We start from the raw sequence: 19979 nt of genomic DNA, 5'->3' as shown, positions 1-19979 counted from the left end.
TTTGTTTGTTTGTTTGTTTAATTAATTAATTAATGTCTTTTTCTTTTTTTGGGGGGGGGGGGGGGGTATGAAGAGTAAAAATATTGACCTTTTTGTTGGTGTTTAGGTTTTTTTTCTACAAGGACTGTTCTAATTCACCACCTGCAATTATGACATAACTCAAAATGCAGGCAACAGATTTATATTTTGTTATGTGCAGAGTAATTTTGTGGAATAAGGACTTGTTGACAATTACATGTTTGTTTGTTTTTATTACTTTGTAGGGTTTAAATTAAGCAGCAATTATTGCCTTATTTTAATTTGTCAAACATACAAAAGGCAACATACAGTAAATTACTACAATTTATTTAAAAATGTTGTCTTATTAACTTAAAGAGAGAGAAAAAAACTACTGAGGGAACTATTGTTTAGAGCTGTGCCCTTAATTTTGGTTTCTTCCAGCAATTTAAATTTTGCTGCATCGCTGTAAATCATTTTATTTTATTTTTTTAAACAGTAGTTCATACTAATATCAGCTACCTGTTGTTTGTTGTTTAATGACAGGATTATCCAAAGCAAGAGCCTGATCTATCCCAGGTGGCAGTGATGGACTTCCCATGGCACAGTGGGAAAGTTTTAGAGCAGCTGAACCATCAGCGTCAGCAGGATCTCCTGTGTGACTGCACATTTGTAGTGGATGGAGTGGACTTCAAAGCCCACAAGGCCGTCCTGGCAGCATGCAGCACATACTTCCACGCTCTCTTTCTGGACCAGAAGGATGTTGTGCATTTGGATATCAGTAATGCTGCAGGTATACAGAATCTAATCTAATCTGAAATTTTCCACGTACATATTGTCACCAATAATCATTTATATATTTATCGCCATTTTAATTGAGTGCAAAAGTCTATACCCCCAATGTATTGGTGTATTTGACGATCTATCTACAGCATCCTGCATGAAGTTACAGTTTCAACAGAAAAAAGTTGAAAGTATAAAACCTAACACAGTAAATGGCTTGTCAGTGTAAACTACATTTCTTTGTCTTCTTGTCCTGAAAGTGTGCACACTGTTGCAGTCTGCCATATATTTTCTTGACGTGCTACAATTTCTATTTCTGTTTCTCGTAACAGCCAACTTTTATGATCTTTGCAGGCCTTGGACAAATCCTTGAATTTATGTACACAGCTAAGCTGACGCTGAACCCTCAGAACGTGGAGGACGTGCTGGCCGTCGCCACTTTTCTTCAGATGCAAGAAATTGTCAACGCTTGCTGTGCTTATAAGTCGCTCACAGGACCACCAGTGTTAAATAATGGTCAGTAGTGTCCAAGTTTATTGTGTGTATGTTAATACCACAGTTTTGTTGAATTCTCAAATCTGATTGGTCAGAAGGTGCTGTCTGTAAGGTAATTGCACTCATTCTAATACGTTAACTTTTCTGTAGTAACACCCCACCCCACTATCCTTACTTGTATAATTTCATGTATTTCTGTGTTTTGCTTCATATAGCCATATCAGGTCCAACTGAGCAGCATCAGAAGCTGGTTAAGAAAGACAGTGATGCTTCTGTGGAGCAACAGGACAGCCAAGTCTCGGCTCAGGCTGGCGTTCCTGAGGCGGATGAATCTCCCTCATCATCAGAGACCTCTGTTGAGCAGCAGGAGAGGTGTAGCACTACTGAAAGACAAAGCACAGGAGCACCAAATGCAGGAGTTTGGGTACGAGGATCACACAAGGTCAGCCAGTACGCCAAGCTAAAGGAGCAGGAGGAGAGCACAACAAAGGATCTCATGGAGTATCAGGATGACCTGTCTGATGCTGATTACAAGCCCAGTCAGTCTGTCTTTATCTCATGCTTTGCTTGACTAGGATGACCTTCTTTAGCACCCACTGTATATGAAATATGTTCTGTTCTTTTTTTCAGAATTGTCACAGAGAGCTGCGACTAGGAGGTCTTGCGTGAGCACACGGAGAAGCAAATTAAAATCCATCACTCACTGCGTGCCCGCACCAGGTAAACACCCAGTTCTGTCATGCTATAACTGCAACCATATATAGTTTCTCTTCTGGTGATTGCCTTGTTCTTTTGTCCCTTGGTGATAGATGATGGTACCGAAGGAAGTTTGACAAAAGCCGCTACTGAAGAAAATACAAGAGAAGAACTGGAAGAGGAAGAGGAGGCTGATGAAGAGGAGGAGAATACGGAGGATGATGAAGAAGGGGAGATGGATGGGGATGATGCATCAGCAGGAGCAACAGATGAAGGAGAGGGAAAGTGTTTAAGGTCTGGGGTCATTGCTGAACGCAGTGAGTCCAGGTCGTATGGCTCCGTCACTCACAAATGTGAGGTAAGAGAGGCTAAATCTTCTCTCTCTCCACTACATCCGTAGACGATATGTGAGATCGTAAACATTTTCCTGTACAGAGAACGGAAGGCAAATCTTGTTTACTCAAATCTGGTTTACATTAAATACTTGTAATGAAGATCTAAGAGTAGTAGATGAATTCCAACAATAAGTAAGGAAAAAGGAAAAGAATTAACAATGGTGTGATGTAATACATCCTTAAATGTTTCATTCCTCTTTTGCCACAGGAGTTTGCCAATCCTTGCAATATTTATTTATTAATGAGTGACATATTTGTGTCCATTTATAGTCCATGAAAAACATTCTAGTTCCTGTTACCACTTAAGTTATAATAGCCATAAACAGTCATTCCTTCATCACACACTCACTCACTCTCTCTCTCTCTCACTCTCTCTCTCTCTCTCTCTCTCTCTCTCGAAGTTAACAAGTCCTCTATCCTGAAGACTTGGTTGTAAAACAAAAGTTTTCTGAACATAAAGTTACGGTTTTGTCTCTGACTCTTAAAAGGCTGTGACACTGGAGACTCCTTTCATAAATGTTAAAAACCTCACCATTTCAACAATTAGAAAAGGGTTTTTAATCCATTTATGTGGAGCGTCACCATCATATAAGTCCTCGTGTAAGTTAATAAAGAGAATTCATGTAAACGTGATTTTTCTCATAGACGGAACTATTTTCAGAGCTGCTGTTATTGAAAACTAATCAACACCTGAGCAATCAGAATCGAGAATTCAGCAGCACTGTGGTATAACTGTTTTCTAATACATGCCTATACTATATAGTTCAATTTGTCATTGCATTCTAAAATAGGTGTCTTAGGATGAAACAGACATTAGAGAATGCCTTACCAGATCTGATCTTATGTAGTTCCATCTCCAGTATTTCCAAAACTGGAGCAATAGAGTAAAATATTTTCAGTTACTCACACTGTCCTGAAGTTTCTGTGGTAGGCATGCGCCCTCAGACACATCCAACTATGCCGATAACTGTAAATTCTTCCCTCTGAAAAACTAGTCCTATCTCTGAAATGACAAATTGATAAATACGTTTGACTAAGGAATTTAAGAAAAAATGGATGGAAAAATATAGCAAATTGGCCCTTCTCTCTCAAGGCCCCCTAATAATCCCCATCTCTGAATTGGCTACATCACTCTCTCTCCTCTCCACTAATAGCTGGTGTGGGGTGGACATTCTGGCACATTATGGCTGCCGTCACATCATCCAGGTGGATGCTACACACTAGTGGTGGCTGAGGAGATACCCCCCCCACATCCCAACTGTCAATACTATGTTAAGCGCTTTGAGTGTCTAGAAAAGCTCTATATAAATGTAACTGTAAAAAAAAAAAAAAATCATGTTTAAGATAAACGTTTATTGACTTCACCAACGGCTGCCCTTAGACTTTTTCTAAAAGTGATTTTGGGAATAAACAGGCTTTCTGTTCTTTACATGGTACAGAGAAATGTGTTGAAATGAATCACACCTGCGCTACAGAACAGTCCAGTACAGCTGTAGATTTAAAGAATCCGGTTGAAAACTGAGTATGGAGTATTCCTTTACCACTCATAACTCATTTTCAGTATGCTCAATGTGTTTTTTTTTTTCCCCTCAAAACATACAAAACTTTGGCAGTAGTTTGCATTACTTTGCATTCTTTGCCTTGGTTTATTTTATGTTCAAACCACTTCCATCCTCCTCATTTCTCCATGGTCTTGATGGCTTTTGCAGGATTGTGGAAAGAAGTTTACGCACACAGGGAATTTTAAACGCCACATGCGCATCCACACAGGCGAGAAGCCCTTCAGCTGCAGGGACTGCAACAAGGCCTTCTCTGACCCAGCCGCCTGCAAAGCTCATGAAAAAACCCACAGGTATGTTAGCACCAACAGTTAGTACCAACAGTGTATTTTTATTTATTTATTTTTTGGATGGAAAGAATGTAGAGGATGGTGAATGATGATATAGGTACATTAGTGAGTCACTGATAGAAGACCATCTGTACTGAAAGCTATAAACAATATCTCTGTGTGCATGTTAAACCCACTTGAGCATGTCATGTATATTGATGATGTCTTTTAACCTCTAGCCCCGTAAAGCCATACTGCTGTTCCACATGCGGGAAGAGCTACCGGCAGATCAGCCTGCTGAACCTGCACAGGAAGCGGCACACAGGCGAGGCGCGCTACAGTTGCGACGAGTGCGGCAAACTCTTCACCACATCAGGTAACCTGAAGCGCCACCAGCTGGTGCACAGCGGCAAGAAGCCGTACCACTGCGAGTACTGCGAGCGCACTTTCTCCGACCCCACCGCCAAAATGCGACACCTGGAGATCCACGACACGGACAAGGGCCACAAATGCCCACAATGCGACAAGAAATTCAATCAGGTTAGAGAAAGGGAGAGAGGATGCGAAAATAAAATAAAAGGTTTCTATGAAACCCAGTGATGACTGTTTAACAAAATCCTTTTCAGTTAGGAAACTTGAAAGCTCACTTGAAGATCCATATCGCAGACGGACCTCTGAAGTGTAAAGAGTGTGGGAAGCAGTTCACCACATCAGGTGAGATGTCTGCAGAAAGAGGTGGCGTGTGTGGGTGCGGGAGGGTGGATGAGTGAATGTCTGTGAGCGAGAGCTTGTGTGAGAGAGAGTGAATATATATGAGTGTCTGCGTGTGTGTGAGTGTAAGCATCTGTGTGACCATGTGTGAGACTGTGTGGGTGTGTGGGTGTGTGTGTGTGTGTGTGTGTGTGTTAGAGTGCTTGACAGGGCTCTCTTTGTGCAGGGAACCTGAAAAGGCACCTGCGAGTTCACAGTGGAGAGAAGCCCTTTGTGTGTATGCATTGCCAGAGAGCGTTCGCTGATCCGGGTGCACTGCAGAGACACGTGCGCATTCACACAGGTACTTCACTCACTTTATTCCCACCTCTCGCAGGCCACTATCTGTGTGCATTAGGTTGTGTAGAACAGACTGTCTGTGTGTGTGATTGTTGCAGGGGAAAAGCCATGTCTGTGTCTGATCTGTGGAAAAGGCTTCACACAGGCCAGTTCACTGATTGCTCATGTCCGACAGCACACTGGAGAGAAGCCGTACGTATGTGACCGCTGTGGCAAAAGGTAACTGAAATCTAATATACACTTCAAGTCAGAAGTGTAGACACACTCATTCTTTATTTTTATTTTTTTTCTCCCACATTTTAGAATAATAAAAAGTCATCAAAATTCAGGAGTAACACAAATGGAACTATGGAAATTATGCTGTGATAAAAAATCCAAAATAAATCAAAATAATGTAATATTTTAGCATCTTCAGAGTAGACACCCTTTTTGCCTAGAATTTCCAGAAATGTGTTATTGGCATTTTCTCAACCAGTTTCTTGAGGAATCCCCCTGAGATGCTTTTTAAACAGTATTAAAGGAGTTCTCACCTACGCTGGACTCTTATTGGTTGCTTTTCGGAATATTTCGCTCCGAGTCGTCCGTTTAAAAAAAAAAAAAAAAAAAAAAAAAAAATAAATTCTTTGTAAATAAAATGTTAGTTTTCTAATGGAAGGAATTAATATTTTGGCACAATTATATTTTTGTCCACAACACCGATTTCACACATTTAATCATACAGCTTCAGATCAAAAGGTTTTTAAGATCATGAGAAACATTTCAGTCAAGTGTCTGCAAACTTTTGACCGGTAGTGTATTTAAATGTATTTTATGTGTGTGTGTGTGTGTGTGTATATATATATATATATATATATATATATATATATATATATATATATATATATATAAAAATAGATTTTTAAAATATTGTGTTATTAAACATACTGTGTGATAAAATGCTAGTTATGGATCCTGTGTAATTGTGACGTTATAACATGCAGGTTTGTGCAGTCCAGCCAACTGGCCAATCACATCCGCCATCATGACAACATACGACCCCACAAATGCCAAACCTGCAACAAAGCGTTTGTCAATGTCGGAGACCTCTCGAAACACATCATCATTCATACAGGTACACAAACAACAGAATTATTTTTTGAAGCTTTAGTCGTTCATTTTTCAAAATTTCAGAAAGGGGCAAAGTGATATCAAACCCACAGGTCACGCAAGATTAGGAGTGCTTACTTTGTATTTAAAAGGGGGGGGGGTATCCATTTCCCCCCTGAATGCTTATTCATCTCTGTAACTCCAATCACAGGTGAGAAACCTTATCTTTGTGACAAGTGTGGACGCGGGTTTAACCGTGTGGACAACCTCCGCTCCCACGTTAAAACTGTTCACCAGGGCAAAGCAGGCATGAAGAGAATGATAGTGACTGAAGAAGATGAGGAGGACAAGCTGCTTCCTGCAACTGCCTCTGTGTCCGAGCTCGACGAGAATGAAGTCAATATTGTTACAGTCACCACAGATGACATTGTGACTTTGGCTACAGAAGCGTTGGCAGCCAACACTGTCGCACAGCTGACTGGTAAGAGACAGCAATGAGTGCACAAGATATAACGTGTAAGAGATATTTATTAGCATAAAGAGGACGATTGAAATTTGTGAAGAAAAGAAGGCAGTTATTTTTTTCATTTTGTTTGAATGCAAAGATCATTTGTTGCAGTTAGTGGTGATGAGAATGATTTCTAATGTTTCTGTATTCACTACGGTGCAGTGGTGCCTGTTGCAACATCTGTATCTGCCGATGAAACAGAGGCTCTGAAAGCTGAGATCACAAAGGCAGTGGAGAAAGTGCAGGAAGCTGGTAAGACGAAACATTTACACGTATATATATTGATGTCCATGTGGCAAAATATTCCATGCAAACGTACAGTTGAGTCCAAAAAGTCTGTACACCCTTAGAACAAAACATCAAGTTATGCCCACAAAACATTTAGTGTGTTGGGTTTCACAGACTTTTCATCATTATCACAAGAGAAGGGCCAAGTAGTGTATGTTATAATAAGTTATAATGAATGTCATATAGTACTTTCTTCACATCAGTTCTTGAGATCAAAAGGGTCATGACAAAATGCTGAAATGATGTTTAAGCTTTGAAAAAGTATTTTTATGTTGATTTGCCTTTTATTTAAAATGATGTTTTTGCAAGATGCATTCATGTAACTTTTTGGAATTAATTTTTTTTGTAGATAAATTGTTAAATAAATCAGATGTGCATGTTCATTTTACTCATGATTTTTCTGCACTACTTTGTCTTAAAGCAGCAATTTGTAATGTTTAGAGCCTTCTGTTTCCTGTGAGATGTATCGCAATAGCAGCGAAAAGACTGACAATCCCTCACATTCCACCTAACTGACCACATTCCCCCCAGTGAAACCTTGTGAACTTCTCTGACATTAAACTCATTTCTGGGCCAGAAAATGTTTACATAGAACCTGGAAGTAAAGAAATTAGGCAACTATCATATTATCATCTGCATGCGGATATTAGGAGTTATAGTTTTTACAAAGTATCCTTAAAATTTGATGATTATTATTATAGCTGTAGAAACACTTTTAAACATCTCAAACTTCACCTTTAATCCTAAACGGGTAGACAATGCAGAATACTATTAGACCCTACTACAAATTAAGAACGAAATCCATTGCTGTCCCACCTGTCTTTACTTTTACTTGAGCTTTTGTGGTGAGAAGTTGCAGGATAGGTTATTACCTAATCCTCAGTTATCCTCCTCCTGCAGTGTTTTGTCTCAGTACCAACAGCACAGAATGACAGTATATTCCTTACACCATTTATAAATATCGAAGCAGTTTACATGATCTTTAAAGCCTGTTTTCCTTCCCCACCTCTGTAGATCCCAACACGCAGATCTTATATGCATGTGACTCCTGTGGAGAGAAGTTCCTGGACGCCAGTTCTCTAGCCCAGCATGTGCGTATCCACACGGCCCAGGCTCTCGTCATGTTCCAGGCTGACTCAGACTTCTACCAGCAGTACGAGGCAACGGACGGTACTTGGCAGACCACCGAGCAGGTCATTCAGGGAGAAGAGCTCCTCTTCAGGAGGGAGGGGGAGGAAGAGGCTAACGATGACACCCAGGGTGAGGACACGCATAATGAACCTGAGGAGGAGGAAGAGGAGGCGGAGTCTCCAACTGAAACTGTGGGAGAGGATGTACAGATTTGTGAAAGTCAGACATAGTGATGCTATACTGAGCAAATCAAAGAATTTTTAAAATCCTAGAGACATCAACATAGTCAAGGAATATATTAGATATTACTTGAAATGTAACTATGTTACTATTTCAAGTCAAATGCCATAGCTTGTTTTTACAAATTGATTGTATAGCACAAGTACATAATCTTATGCTTAGGCTATAATGAATTATTTTAAAAGTAGTCATTTGTTTTCAGATATAACTGCTAATTCTAGTTCAGTGCACATTTCTTTCTTATGCTGTATTTTTCTGATACCGAAGCGTCGATCATGTACACCTCTGACTTTATATGGTTCCTTTGCCAGCATCTACATTCTCAATCATGCACTAACATTGAGTATTAAATGTTATATACACTGTGCGTAACTTTGTAAAGTATGTTCTGTCACGATCTTATATGTTTCATAAAAAAAACTTCTTATCAGTTATCAAAACTGAACACACTTCGATTCATTCTTCGAATTTCTTTTTTTTTTAAATACTATCTTAATTACTCAGGATTACTTTCCTTTAGCACATCTTGTACTATTTAAACAAAAAAAAAATTATGCACAAAGAATATGATTAGAAACTGTATAAAAGATTTGAATGATGATGTTAGTAGCTACTGGGTAAAGAAGCAGGTGCATACTAAGTAATGCAGGGCTCATGAACTTATTTAGGCAATATCTAATAAACAGATAATGTGATCACCACGATGGAGTAATCATTAATAACTTAATTTCTTCATTAGATTTCTATTTTACTTGACCCTTTTAGATTTCCTACTGTTTGATTGGGATTTTTGAGAATCACACTTGTTATTTTTCTTCTACTCGTTGGTCATGTCTTTGTGTCTGAATCTTTCATTTCTTATTTAGTTCTTACCTCACCATTGATTATGTACATTATACTCCTCTCCAGCTCTGTGAATGTCCAGTATTTTCTGTTTTAGTAAAAATATGTTTTACTCCCATTGACTCCACTGCTGAAAAAAAAACATTCTAATTGAAATTATAATGGTTTCCACTACAAATGCCATTTCAAACCCTCAGCGAACCATTAAACCCATTATCATTACCATTATTGGTCCTTAATGGTATCCACTAGGGGGGGCACAGAGACTTAGTGGTTAGCACGTTTGCCTAGCACCTTCATGGTTGGGGGTTCGATTCCCGCCTCTGCCTTGTGTGTATGGACTTTGCATGTTCTCCGTGTGCTTTGGGGGTTTCCTCCAGGTTCTCAGGTTTCCTCCCCCAGTCCAAGACGTGTTGTAGGCTGATTGGCAACTCTAAATTATCCGTAGAGTGTGAATGGGCATGTGTGTGCGTGCGATTGTGCCTTGCGATGGGTTGGCAACCTGTCCAGACTGTTCCCTGCCTTGTTTCCCGAGTCTGGGATAGGCTCCAGGCTCTCCCGCGACCCTGTGTAGGATACAGAAAATGTTAATAAACTGTAACAACAACAACAAACTGTAATAATAATAATAATAATAATACATCTTGATTAACTGCTTTACCCTGGTCAGGGTCACAGTGGATCCCGGGAACATGGTGCCCATCATGGGGCAGCATTCACATCTAGGGACAGTATAGCCAGTCCAATACTACTACTACTACTACTACTACTACTACTACTAATAATAATAATAATAATAATAATAATAATAATAATGTAGCCTCATAACAGGGCTTCTCCAAATAAGATATTTCCCCTAAACTTATTATATGAAATAAACAGCACAAATTAGTTTTTGAAAGGGACAATTATGAAAATAAATATTGCTACAATAAAAACAATAATAATAATAATAATAAACTTCGTTAATGGAAAAATTACATGATCGATTTGTATTGTATTAATCAGTGATTTGATAGTCTTTTTTATATATATAGATTTAATTTTGGCACATAAGTAAGCCATTTTGCAGTCATGTGTAGTTCTGTAGTTTGTGTGTAATTGTGTGTCATTAGTATGAGGGGTTTACTGTGTAGTATATTTTAGCCGCACTTCCGGGTCTTTGTTAGATAATCTCGCTATTTTCGGCCTTTGTGCTTGGATAAATCTCTTTTAATGTTTATCTGTCAAATAAATGTAAACGCACGTTATATTACAGTACACCCCCATTCCACTTCTTTAGCTCCATTGGTCCATGAGGCGCCATATGATTGGCTGACAGTGTGGGTCAAAGTTCACATCCCTGTTAGCGCTGACGTTGTCCAAAGGAGGAAAATGGCGGCGGGTGGATCAGCAATGAGGGATACAGGCTGCACTGTAACATCCAGACGCGGAAGACTGGGTATCAGCATGTCTTCATTACAGTCAGAGGGACTCGTAAGAAATGTTGTGTTGGTTTTATCCGCCGCTTTGCTGCTGCAGGTGGTTTCTGGAGACGGAAAGACTCTGGTCCTGCTGGACAGCCCGAACATCAGAGACACCCATTCAATCTTCTTCCGCAGCCTAGCAGGTGAAGAGATCAACCCTGTTTCTTAGACAGATATTAAAGGTAGCAGATTGTTATGCATAATAGAATTTGTTTTGTTAGATTTTAATCCAAACTTCCTGAGTGTTTGCATATTTTAGCGCGTGCACAAGCATGCATGTGAACGCCGCTTCCTGGTTTGTGTTCAGGAATAAGAGCAGCTGAGTGCATTATATACTCCAGTGCACAATACAGCCCAATACAGCACAGCTAACAATTACTGCTTCCCCAGAACGTTTTGGGAACGTTTATTTTTGGTTCTCCATAACGTTCTGATAATGTTTTTTTTATATAAAGAAAATGCAAGAACAGTGCAATATGGCTGATCAGGAAGCCATTTGGTATGCAGATTGGGATTCTGGGAATGGGTCTTGGCTGTACATACCTTTTGTAGGTGCAGTTGTGCAACTTTACTCAGTTTCTGAATTGGCATGAAAGTGATACTTTTGGTTTGGTTTGTTTGGTACTTCTTACTGCACACAATTTAAAAAAAAAAATGTACTTGTAAATCTCTTTTGTTAATTGTTCGTTGGAAATAACGCAACTGAAAAAGTAAACAAAGGTTTGTCAAGGGAATGCATCACCCCAGCACAGAGAACATGGAGTCAGCACTAAATAAATTGTTATTCATCCATCCATCCATCCATCCATTTTCCATACGTCTTATCCTACACAGGGTTGTGGGGGAGCCTGGAGCCTATCTCAGGGAACTCGGCACAAGGCCGGGGACATTTCATCACAGGGCATAATCGTACACCAATTCACACACTATGGGCAGTCTGCCTACAACACGTGTCTTTGGACTTGTGGAGGAAACTGGACCACCCAGAAGAAACCCCCAAGCACGGGGAGAACATGTAAGCTCTGCGCACACAGGGCGCAGGCGTATTCGGACCCCCAACCCTGGCACTGCAAGGCAAATGTGCAAAACTCTAAGCCCCCCCCAATAAATTATTATGAATATATTTATTATAAATTAGATAATTATATAAATAACTACTTTTAGATATTTTGTGCATCACTTACAGGGTTCTTCTTTTTATGTTCGTTGATCCAAATATCTTATTTCTGCAGCACTGGAGTTCTATCCTTTGACTCGGTTTGCACCTTGTGCTTCAGTTTAGCAGCTCACGTCTACAAAAATTTTTTTTTTTAAATACTGCCTGCAACCCAAAACACAGCATGTTTGATTGATTTCCTGCAGCTGGGTCAATTCAGAGTCAGATCATTTTCTCACTGCAGTCAAACCACTTTGGAGTTCACTTGGAACTGGATCAAGACCCCCTTGCTCAGATGGTGTTGGACTGGTACTTTGGTTCACACTTGATTGTGATTTCTGTTTTTACCTGCTTAAACAAACTGCACTGAGCGGGAAAGTGCACCAGGGTTTGAGTCAAACATATTAAACACTGTATATTTTGCTAGTAAATTTTACCTACTCTTTTTCTTCAGATCGTGGTTTCGATCTCACATTTAAGACTGCTGATGACCCCGGTCTCTCCCTGATCAAGTATGGACAGTTCCTGTATGACCATCTCATCATTTTTGCCCCATCTGTGGAAGGTAAAGATCACTTTAATGGTTCTTCGGTAATTCCACATCATAACTGTGTTCAGTCTGACTATACCATAAAGTCTGTGTTTAAGATTTTGGAGGAAACATCAATCTGGAGACCATCACAGCCTTCATTGATGGTGGGGGAAATGTTCTGGTTGCAGCCAGCTCAGATATTGGTGAGTCTCTCAAAATATTGGATGGAAATGGTTCTGTGTTTTATTGTTGTTATGATTTTAAGAGCTTTATTATACCTTTATGTTTTTCTCTCCCTACAGGTGACCCAATACGTGAGCTGGGCAGTGAATGTGGTGTTGAGTTTGATGAGGAGAAAACTGCTGTCATTGACCATCATAATTATGATGTCTCTGATCCTGGCGAGGTGAGTGGATGAAGGTTTTGTGTGTGATGTAAAAGTGCAAAATGCGCTCACCATGACTCTCAAATACAACACTGATTGATTTATTGATCCCTAAGGGGAAATAAATATCTCTAAAAGCCCCAAAATAACTATATAATTCAATATAAAATTAATAATAACCTCTGCCATTGAGGATGTGGTCTTTTTTTCCTGCTCAATTGATCTACAACAATTTTTCAATATTTCTGGAACTTAAAAGTTGTTGTTATTTAGCACAATGGAACAAAATGCAAATGTGATGATTGCACAGACACTGACGCCTAGAGGTAATCCAGTAAACTAACATGTCTACTGTTTTCTGTTACACGGCTTTTCATTTTAAAACAAGGTTCAGAGCAATACAGATAGTGTGTGTGTGTGTATAATGCTGAATTTACAGACTGTTTGTACTGGCTAGCAGTGTATGTGAGTTTTAATACCAAGAGTCTTTGCAGCAGGAATCTAGATTGGATGAAGTGTGTATATCTGGGTCTGGGTGTATTTCAAATTGTTTTATTAGTTTTTCTTAAATTTGTTTTGTAGCTTAAACTTGACCTGTAATTATAGCACCCGCTACTTGTTCCGAATCCGACACTTGTTGCGCTACACACATCCGCTGACCCGATCTGGCTGGTGGCAGAATGGTTTTTACTGTCTGGATCAGATGCTGACCAGACTCGATTAATTTACATGGGGAAAACAGAACGGCATCTCGTGGATGAAAATGTGGCTAGTGACTTTGTCTAGGGTTCTGCATTATTAGCTACTTAACTAGCTAACTCACCATATGTTATTAAATTGCTTTAGCTATCATGTTGGTTTCTGTATCGCATCATTTGGGTTTCAACTGAAACTGACAACTGAAACATAGGACACGTGCAGTACACTGTACCATTTACATTCACAGTGGAATAGCTAACCAGTGTATTATTAGTTGTTCACCCCTGCTGTCTGCATTTTGTAAATGTATGTTTCCACTTTTTGTTTTTGCAGCACACTCTGATTGTTGCAGATCCAGATAACCTCCTTAAGGCCCCCACTATTGTTGGCAAGCCAACTGAGAACCCCATCCTCTTCAAAGGTGTCGGGTGGGTGATCTTTGTCATATTTGACTGTTAATCATAAGATAAGAGAATAAAGATAATATAATATAAAATATAACAAGAGCTGTGCAAATATATACAGAGAAACACATCTGCCCAAATATCCAATACATATGTATATGTATACAGTAGGACCCTAGTGACTGTTATTCAGATTAATGGCAATTATGCAGATGATTAATGCAAAATACTTTCAGATAAATATATTCAGATAGATGACATGAGGATGGTGTTGTATTGTCTGATAGCTGTAGCTTGCTGCTCGGTGTGCTTTGCAGTGTATGGTGTGTTTTTATGGAGTGAGTGTGTATGGTTCCTCATGACTGAGAGCTGGGCTGCTGTTCTCCTCTCCAAGAAAAAACAGACAACGTCCAAGAACTGAGCTTCGTTAATGATCTTGTTGAGTCTGTTCGTGTCCTTCGCAGTGTTGCTGTAGCCCGTGACACTACAGACTTGTAGAATATGTGCAGCAGTTTCCCCACATACACCAAAGCACCTCAGCCTCCTAACAAAATAGTATGATAGCTATGTCCCTTCTTGTACACACTGTCCATGTTCACTCCTTATCCCAACTTGACATTCAAGTGAACACCCAGGTATTTGTAGATATGTACCATCTCCAAGTTCTCACCCTGGATTCTGACTAGTGATGATTGAGACTATACTTATGTCAAATAGTATTTCATGTGCATGCAGGTGATTTTGTGAATTTATTGTAGATCACTTTTTATTTCCAGAATGGTGGCTGATCCTGATAACCCTCTTGTCCTGGACATCCTCACAGGCTCCTCCACTTCTTATTCCTACTTTCCTGACCGTCCTATTACACAAGTGAGTTTGCAGTATGATTTGGTGATGCCATGTTTCCCACAGATCTGAAAGACATTTGGGAGTGCTTAGGATATTGATATTGAGTAGATATTATGAAAAACTGACCAAGACTGCTGATAAGAAAAATGAAGAGGATGTCGAAGATCTCAAAGAAGAATAACTTTATTACAGCAGGGCAGTGACACAGTACATTAAGTACTTTGGGTGAGCCCCGAGCAATATCAGCACAGACATTTTATACTGTGTTTCAAACCAGGTTTTCTGTATGTAATGTAAATTAAGTATAGCACTTGATGCGATCAGTTTCCGTTCAAACAGTACTGATGTTGTTACAGGTGTGACCCCATATGGTAAGGTGATAGGATTATCAAGACAGATGTCTTTATGGTCACATAGCCCTTTGTTCAGGGATGGTTCTTGATGTCCCACTGCCGGTCCCATGCTATAACTGTGTGAATGTCACTTTAGGTGGTATTATACACATTGCTAAGACCCAGATAAATTGTCCCTTTGATAATTCTTCCTTTTTGGGGAACAAGCTTATTCTAACACAGTTCGGGGTGGAATCTGCTGAGAGGCAGTCTGTAATTTTTTACACTGCCTTAAATGGCATTTCTTATCTAGCATTTCAGCTAAATTGTATGGCTGCGTGTTACCTCACCAACACATTCTCCGCTCTTTCATATACCTACCAGTCCACCAGTCTCACTGACTCCTGGACATTTATTTGCATTTCATCTCATAGTTGACTACAGTTAAAAAAAAATAATTAAACCCTGACATAATGATGTCAGGTTTATTATTTCTACATTTACTTCATCAAGACATCAAGCTTTTGTTCTTAGAATGTTTTTCTGTGTTAAATCAGGGTCCCAGGTTCATTAATGTCTAAACTAAACCTACATTGTTCCATATCTTGACATACCCCTGACCATCATGCCCATATGTGGGTCTTCCCCAAACTGAGTTGGAACCACAGAATTGTATAGGATGTCTTTGTATGCTGTTTTGCCTTTTTTGCCTTTTTTTGCCTTTACTGGACCTAAATGGTAAATGGCACACTTGTATAGCGCTTTTATCCAAAGCGCTTTACACTGGGTCTCATTCACCCATTCACACACACACACTCAAATGCCATGCAAGGCGTTAACTTGCCATCGGGAGCAACTTGGGGAACTTGGGGTTCAGTGTCTTGCCCAAGGACACTTCGGCATGTGGAGTCGAACCGCCGACCCTACGATTAGTGGACGACCCGTTCTCCCAACTGAGCCACAGCCGCCCCATAGGGGTAGACCTAAGGGGCACAAACCTGTTCCTGCATGACAGTGCCCCTGTACACATAATTAACCATGAAGACATGATTTGATAAGGTTGGAATGGCCTGCACAAAGCCCTGACTTCAACCCCATTGAACACCTTGATGAACTGGAACATCAAGTCCAACTGGACTGCACCAGAGGCTTTCTTGCCTGACCTCACATCCATTCTCCTCTGGCCTCTCTCATCAACAAGGCATTTCTTCCTGTGACTGCCCACTGGATGTGTTTTTTTTGTTGTTGTTTTTTTGGTCGTCTTTTTTCCCTGCCGCATTCTGTGTAAACTCTAGAGACTGTCGCATGTTAAAATCACATGAGATATGCCCTTTCTGAAATACTCCAACAAGCTCATCTGGCACTAACCACCATGCCATGGTCAATGTCACCGAGATCAAAGCCCAAAGCCCCCCCCCCCCCCCCCCCCCCCCTTCATAACTGCATGAAAGGACAGGGGTATGGGTGTTCCTATTAAAGTGGCCATAGAGTGTATACCTGATTGAACTGATTACTTCAAATAACCCTTTTCTCTGTTGTATTTCAAGAAGATTAAGCAGGAATACTCCCTGGATGGGATGCCTGGCCTTATTATTTTATGGTTATTCTCTCTCCCATATTCCACTCTCGTATCACAGTACCCTCACGCAGTTGGAAAGAACACCCTCCTGATTGCTGGCTTGCAGGCGAGAAACAATGCTCGTGTGGTCTTCAGTGGATCCTTGCATTTCTTCAGCGATGCCTTCTTCAACTCCCCAGTGCAGAAAGCCACCCCAGGATCCCAGAGGTTTGAAATATGCTTTTTTTTTTTACATTTCTTCCTCTGTCCTTTCATCCGTTTCTGATCAGTCAGATTGCAATTGTGCCAATGAACTTTACCTGTATAATTTATTTTTTTGTTTGACTAAATCTATTAAACAATCATGATTTCAATATTGAACAATCTAATTGTGGCTATCGTGCATCCCAAGTATTTAAAATAAGGACTGAACACAGAAGAGGGGAGAATTCGGGAATTTCTGATACCCTATCATGCAAAGTTGTCCTGAATCTGTAGGTTTGTTGCGGTTAAAGTGATTTCTGTTGCTTTAGATACTCACAGACGGGTAATCGGGAGCTGGCCGAGGCGCTCTCCCGCTGGGTGTTTAAGGAGGCAGGTGTCCTCAGGGTTGGAGCCGTAAGTCATCATGAAGTGGGCGAAAGTGTGCCCCCTGCAGCTTATACCATCACTGACCTGGTGGTGAGTTTTATTACTGCTACAGTTTTACACCCTCGTTTCTAACTCCCTGGATTTCAGCAACATTTTGCAAAGTGCTGTTATTGACCCCTAGCCTCTAAATTATTAGGAATACAGCATTGTGATCGAGATGCTGTCCGAGGGCCGCTGGGTGCCGTTTGATGGAGACGATATTCAGCTGGAGTTTGTCCGGATCGACCCCTTCGTCAGGACCTACCTCAAGAAAAATGGTATCCACAAGATTTGGTCTGGTTTCTAAATCGTAGATGCAAGACTTGAAAATGAAGATGGTAGGAAATTACACACATGCTTTGTCTGCACAGGTGGTAAATACAGTGTCCAATTTAAGCTGCCAGATGTGTACGGAGTATTTCAATTCAAAGTCGATTACAACAGACTTGGCTACACACACCTTTACTCCTCCACACAGGTAAGTACGTTTGTTTTTAATGCTGCTGTTTCTGTTTATACAGTGAAGTGAAACTTTCTGTTCATTTTGACCCTGTGTTGTAGGTGTCTGTGCGCCCGCTGGAGCACACCCAGTATGAGCGCTACATCCCCTCTGCTTACCCATACTACGCCAGCGTGTTCTCCATGATGGCTGGCTTGTTCGTCTTCAGCATCGTCTTCCTACACATGAAAGAGAAGGAGAAGTCAGATTAAGTAGGATTGGAGTTATAGTTTAAGAATGAAATCAGATTGGGTTGAGCCAGTCCTATTGCGCAGGTCAGTGGTTGAGAACTGAACTGTGCTGGTGTAGGGTTTTTCCATGAGTCCGACGTGCCACTACAACTTTACACAACGATCGTCAACCTGAGTTTATATGCTCTTTTGTACACGTTGAGTTTCTTTTATTTTCTGTAAGAAATCTTGTCATTTTATTTAAATACAGTGGAAAAAGGTCCCAGAATGTACACCTAACTGCAGTTTCGATGACTAAATGCACTGATCTTTTTGTTCACGAAGCTTAAATTTGTAATGAAAGATGTTAAAATTCTGTAAAAGTACCAATGTTTATTAAAATGGTCTACCATCCCCACACTTTTTTAAATTCTTGTCTATTTTATTTGGTGGTTTGTAAGTACCTTTCTAGAAGGTGTATGGATGTGCCTTTTTTCATGTTACCTATATTAGAGCTTTTATGGTCCAATACTAACACTCAAACTGAGCTCATGTGAAAGATCAAAGGCATGATGCCTGCATGTGTTAAGACAATGTGTCCTATGTTCATGTCAGTCAACATCAAGATATCAGTGAATTGGGTAAAAAAAACAAAATAGGGTGGTGATGGCAAAAAGGATAATCATAATGATTTAATGTATACCCACCAGCCAGTTTAATAGGAACACTGGCACACTGCCTATTCATGCAACTGTCTAATCAACCAATCATGTGGCAGTGGTGCCATGCATAAAATCATGCAGATACAGGCTAACAACTTAAGGAAATATTCACATCAAACAGAATGGGGACAAAATGTGATCTCTGTGATTATGACCATGGCATAGTTGTTGGTGCCATATGGATTTTCAGTATTTCAGAAACTGATGATATCCTGGGATTTAGAGACTGCAGAAATTAGGCAAACTGAAATATTTGGAGGAGCTTGCTATTTTTCAAAATGACAGCAGATTTTCCACAGATTTGGGCCTAGACAAGTCATGTGACATCATCACAAGGCTTATTCAGCCAACGCGCTCTCTTCGGTTCACGTGTGTCAAATGTGAGTACAGCTAAAAGATCTAATTCACCAACAAATTCGTCGTTTTCCGCAAAAAAGCACAGAAACCCCACAAATTGTGAAAAAAGCTGCAGCGAAATCAAGAGTTTTTGTTCACATGTTAACATGTTCATGTAGTGCTGCAGTAAATGTTAGTATTTCCTCCGCTAGTCAGGAAGCAGTCAACCAGACCATTAATGATTCATTATAATCTATGAAGAAGCCTAAAAAGAGTGAAAAATAATACACGTAGCTGCTAGCAGCAAGAGTTATCATTCAGCATTGAAGAAAACAATACAGCAAAACACACCAATGGGAGGAAAAAAAGATGATGTATGAAAATGTTTTTATTTAAAATCTTTAACATAATTCACTATTTGTATGTAGCACTCATTGTTATGATAAACTCAAAAGATTCTTCAAACATTACAGCGTAGAATTTTGAACTGGTTCATGACGACATACTGTAGGAAGAACACACTCATTTATTAAGCTTAAATAAGTAACAATGTAGTGTAAATAGAAGAAGAGGACAAGGGCTAGATGATAAGGTGAAATGGTTCAGACATATCTTCTTTCAACCAGAAATGACTGTAAGTCTTATCTTAATTCGTCGTCTTATGTTAACAAACTCGCTCTTGCTGATGGGTATATCATTCTGAGTTGTGTAGTTGTACACTGTCAGCAAACTTTACCCACTGTTAACTGAGGGTTTCATAGAAAATGGTTGTTAGCTTAATCGCCTTATCTTGATTAGCTTAAGTGAGGAGCATTTAAATATAACACGTTGGTAATTCTCTGACTGTTGTGGAAACCTGTTGATAATTTAGTTTTTTTTTTTTTTTTTTTTGTAAAACTAT

At 39.9% G+C, this 19979-nt stretch overlaps 2 protein-coding genes across 3 annotated transcripts in view; both read left to right on the top strand.

Moving 5' to 3' along the window:
* Window positions 1-9458, top strand: part of zbtb17 (zinc finger and BTB domain containing 17) — an 11579-nt gene extending 2121 nt beyond the window's left edge. For both annotated transcript variants that reach the window (XM_017486856.3, XM_017486857.3), the window contains 14 exons: window positions 544-790; window positions 1135-1296; window positions 1491-1814; window positions 1906-1995; window positions 2085-2329; window positions 4076-4218; window positions 4434-4734; window positions 4821-4908; window positions 5132-5248; window positions 5343-5463; window positions 6225-6355; window positions 6542-6811; window positions 7001-7090; window positions 8141-9458. In XM_017486856.3, coding sequence (XP_017342345.1) covers window positions 586-790; window positions 1135-1296; window positions 1491-1814; window positions 1906-1995; window positions 2085-2329; window positions 4076-4218; window positions 4434-4734; window positions 4821-4908; window positions 5132-5248; window positions 5343-5463; window positions 6225-6355; window positions 6542-6811; window positions 7001-7090; window positions 8141-8487 — 2634 coding nt within the window. In that variant the 5' untranslated portion in view covers window positions 544-585 and the 3' untranslated portion in view covers window positions 8488-9458. The remainder of the gene's footprint in view (window positions 1-543; window positions 791-1134; window positions 1297-1490; window positions 1815-1905; window positions 1996-2084; window positions 2330-4075; window positions 4219-4433; window positions 4735-4820; window positions 4909-5131; window positions 5249-5342; window positions 5464-6224; window positions 6356-6541; window positions 6812-7000; window positions 7091-8140) is intronic.
* Window positions 9459-10685: 1227 nt separating this feature from the next.
* ddost (dolichyl-diphosphooligosaccharide--protein glycosyltransferase subunit (non-catalytic)) lies at window positions 10686-18440 on the top strand. Its single transcript, XM_017486861.3, has 11 exons — window positions 10686-10949; window positions 12417-12527; window positions 12611-12697; window positions 12797-12900; window positions 13912-14006; window positions 14759-14852; window positions 16801-16949; window positions 17255-17402; window positions 17509-17629; window positions 17723-17829; window positions 17913-18440. The coding sequence occupies exons 1-11, from the start codon at window positions 10715-10717 to the stop codon at window positions 18060-18062; spliced, it is 1401 nt and encodes a 466-aa protein (XP_017342350.1). The 5' UTR covers window positions 10686-10714; the 3' UTR covers window positions 18063-18440.
* Window positions 18441-19979: the final 1539 nt, after the last annotated feature.

Source organism: Ictalurus punctatus, chromosome 15 (assembly GCF_001660625.3).
Source record: "Ictalurus punctatus breed USDA103 chromosome 15, Coco_2.0, whole genome shotgun sequence".
Classification (NCBI taxonomy): Eukaryota; Metazoa; Chordata; class Actinopteri; order Siluriformes; family Ictaluridae; genus Ictalurus; species Ictalurus punctatus.
The sequence above is the reverse complement of the archived record's forward strand: the minus strand, read 5'-3'. Positions and strand labels throughout refer to the sequence as shown.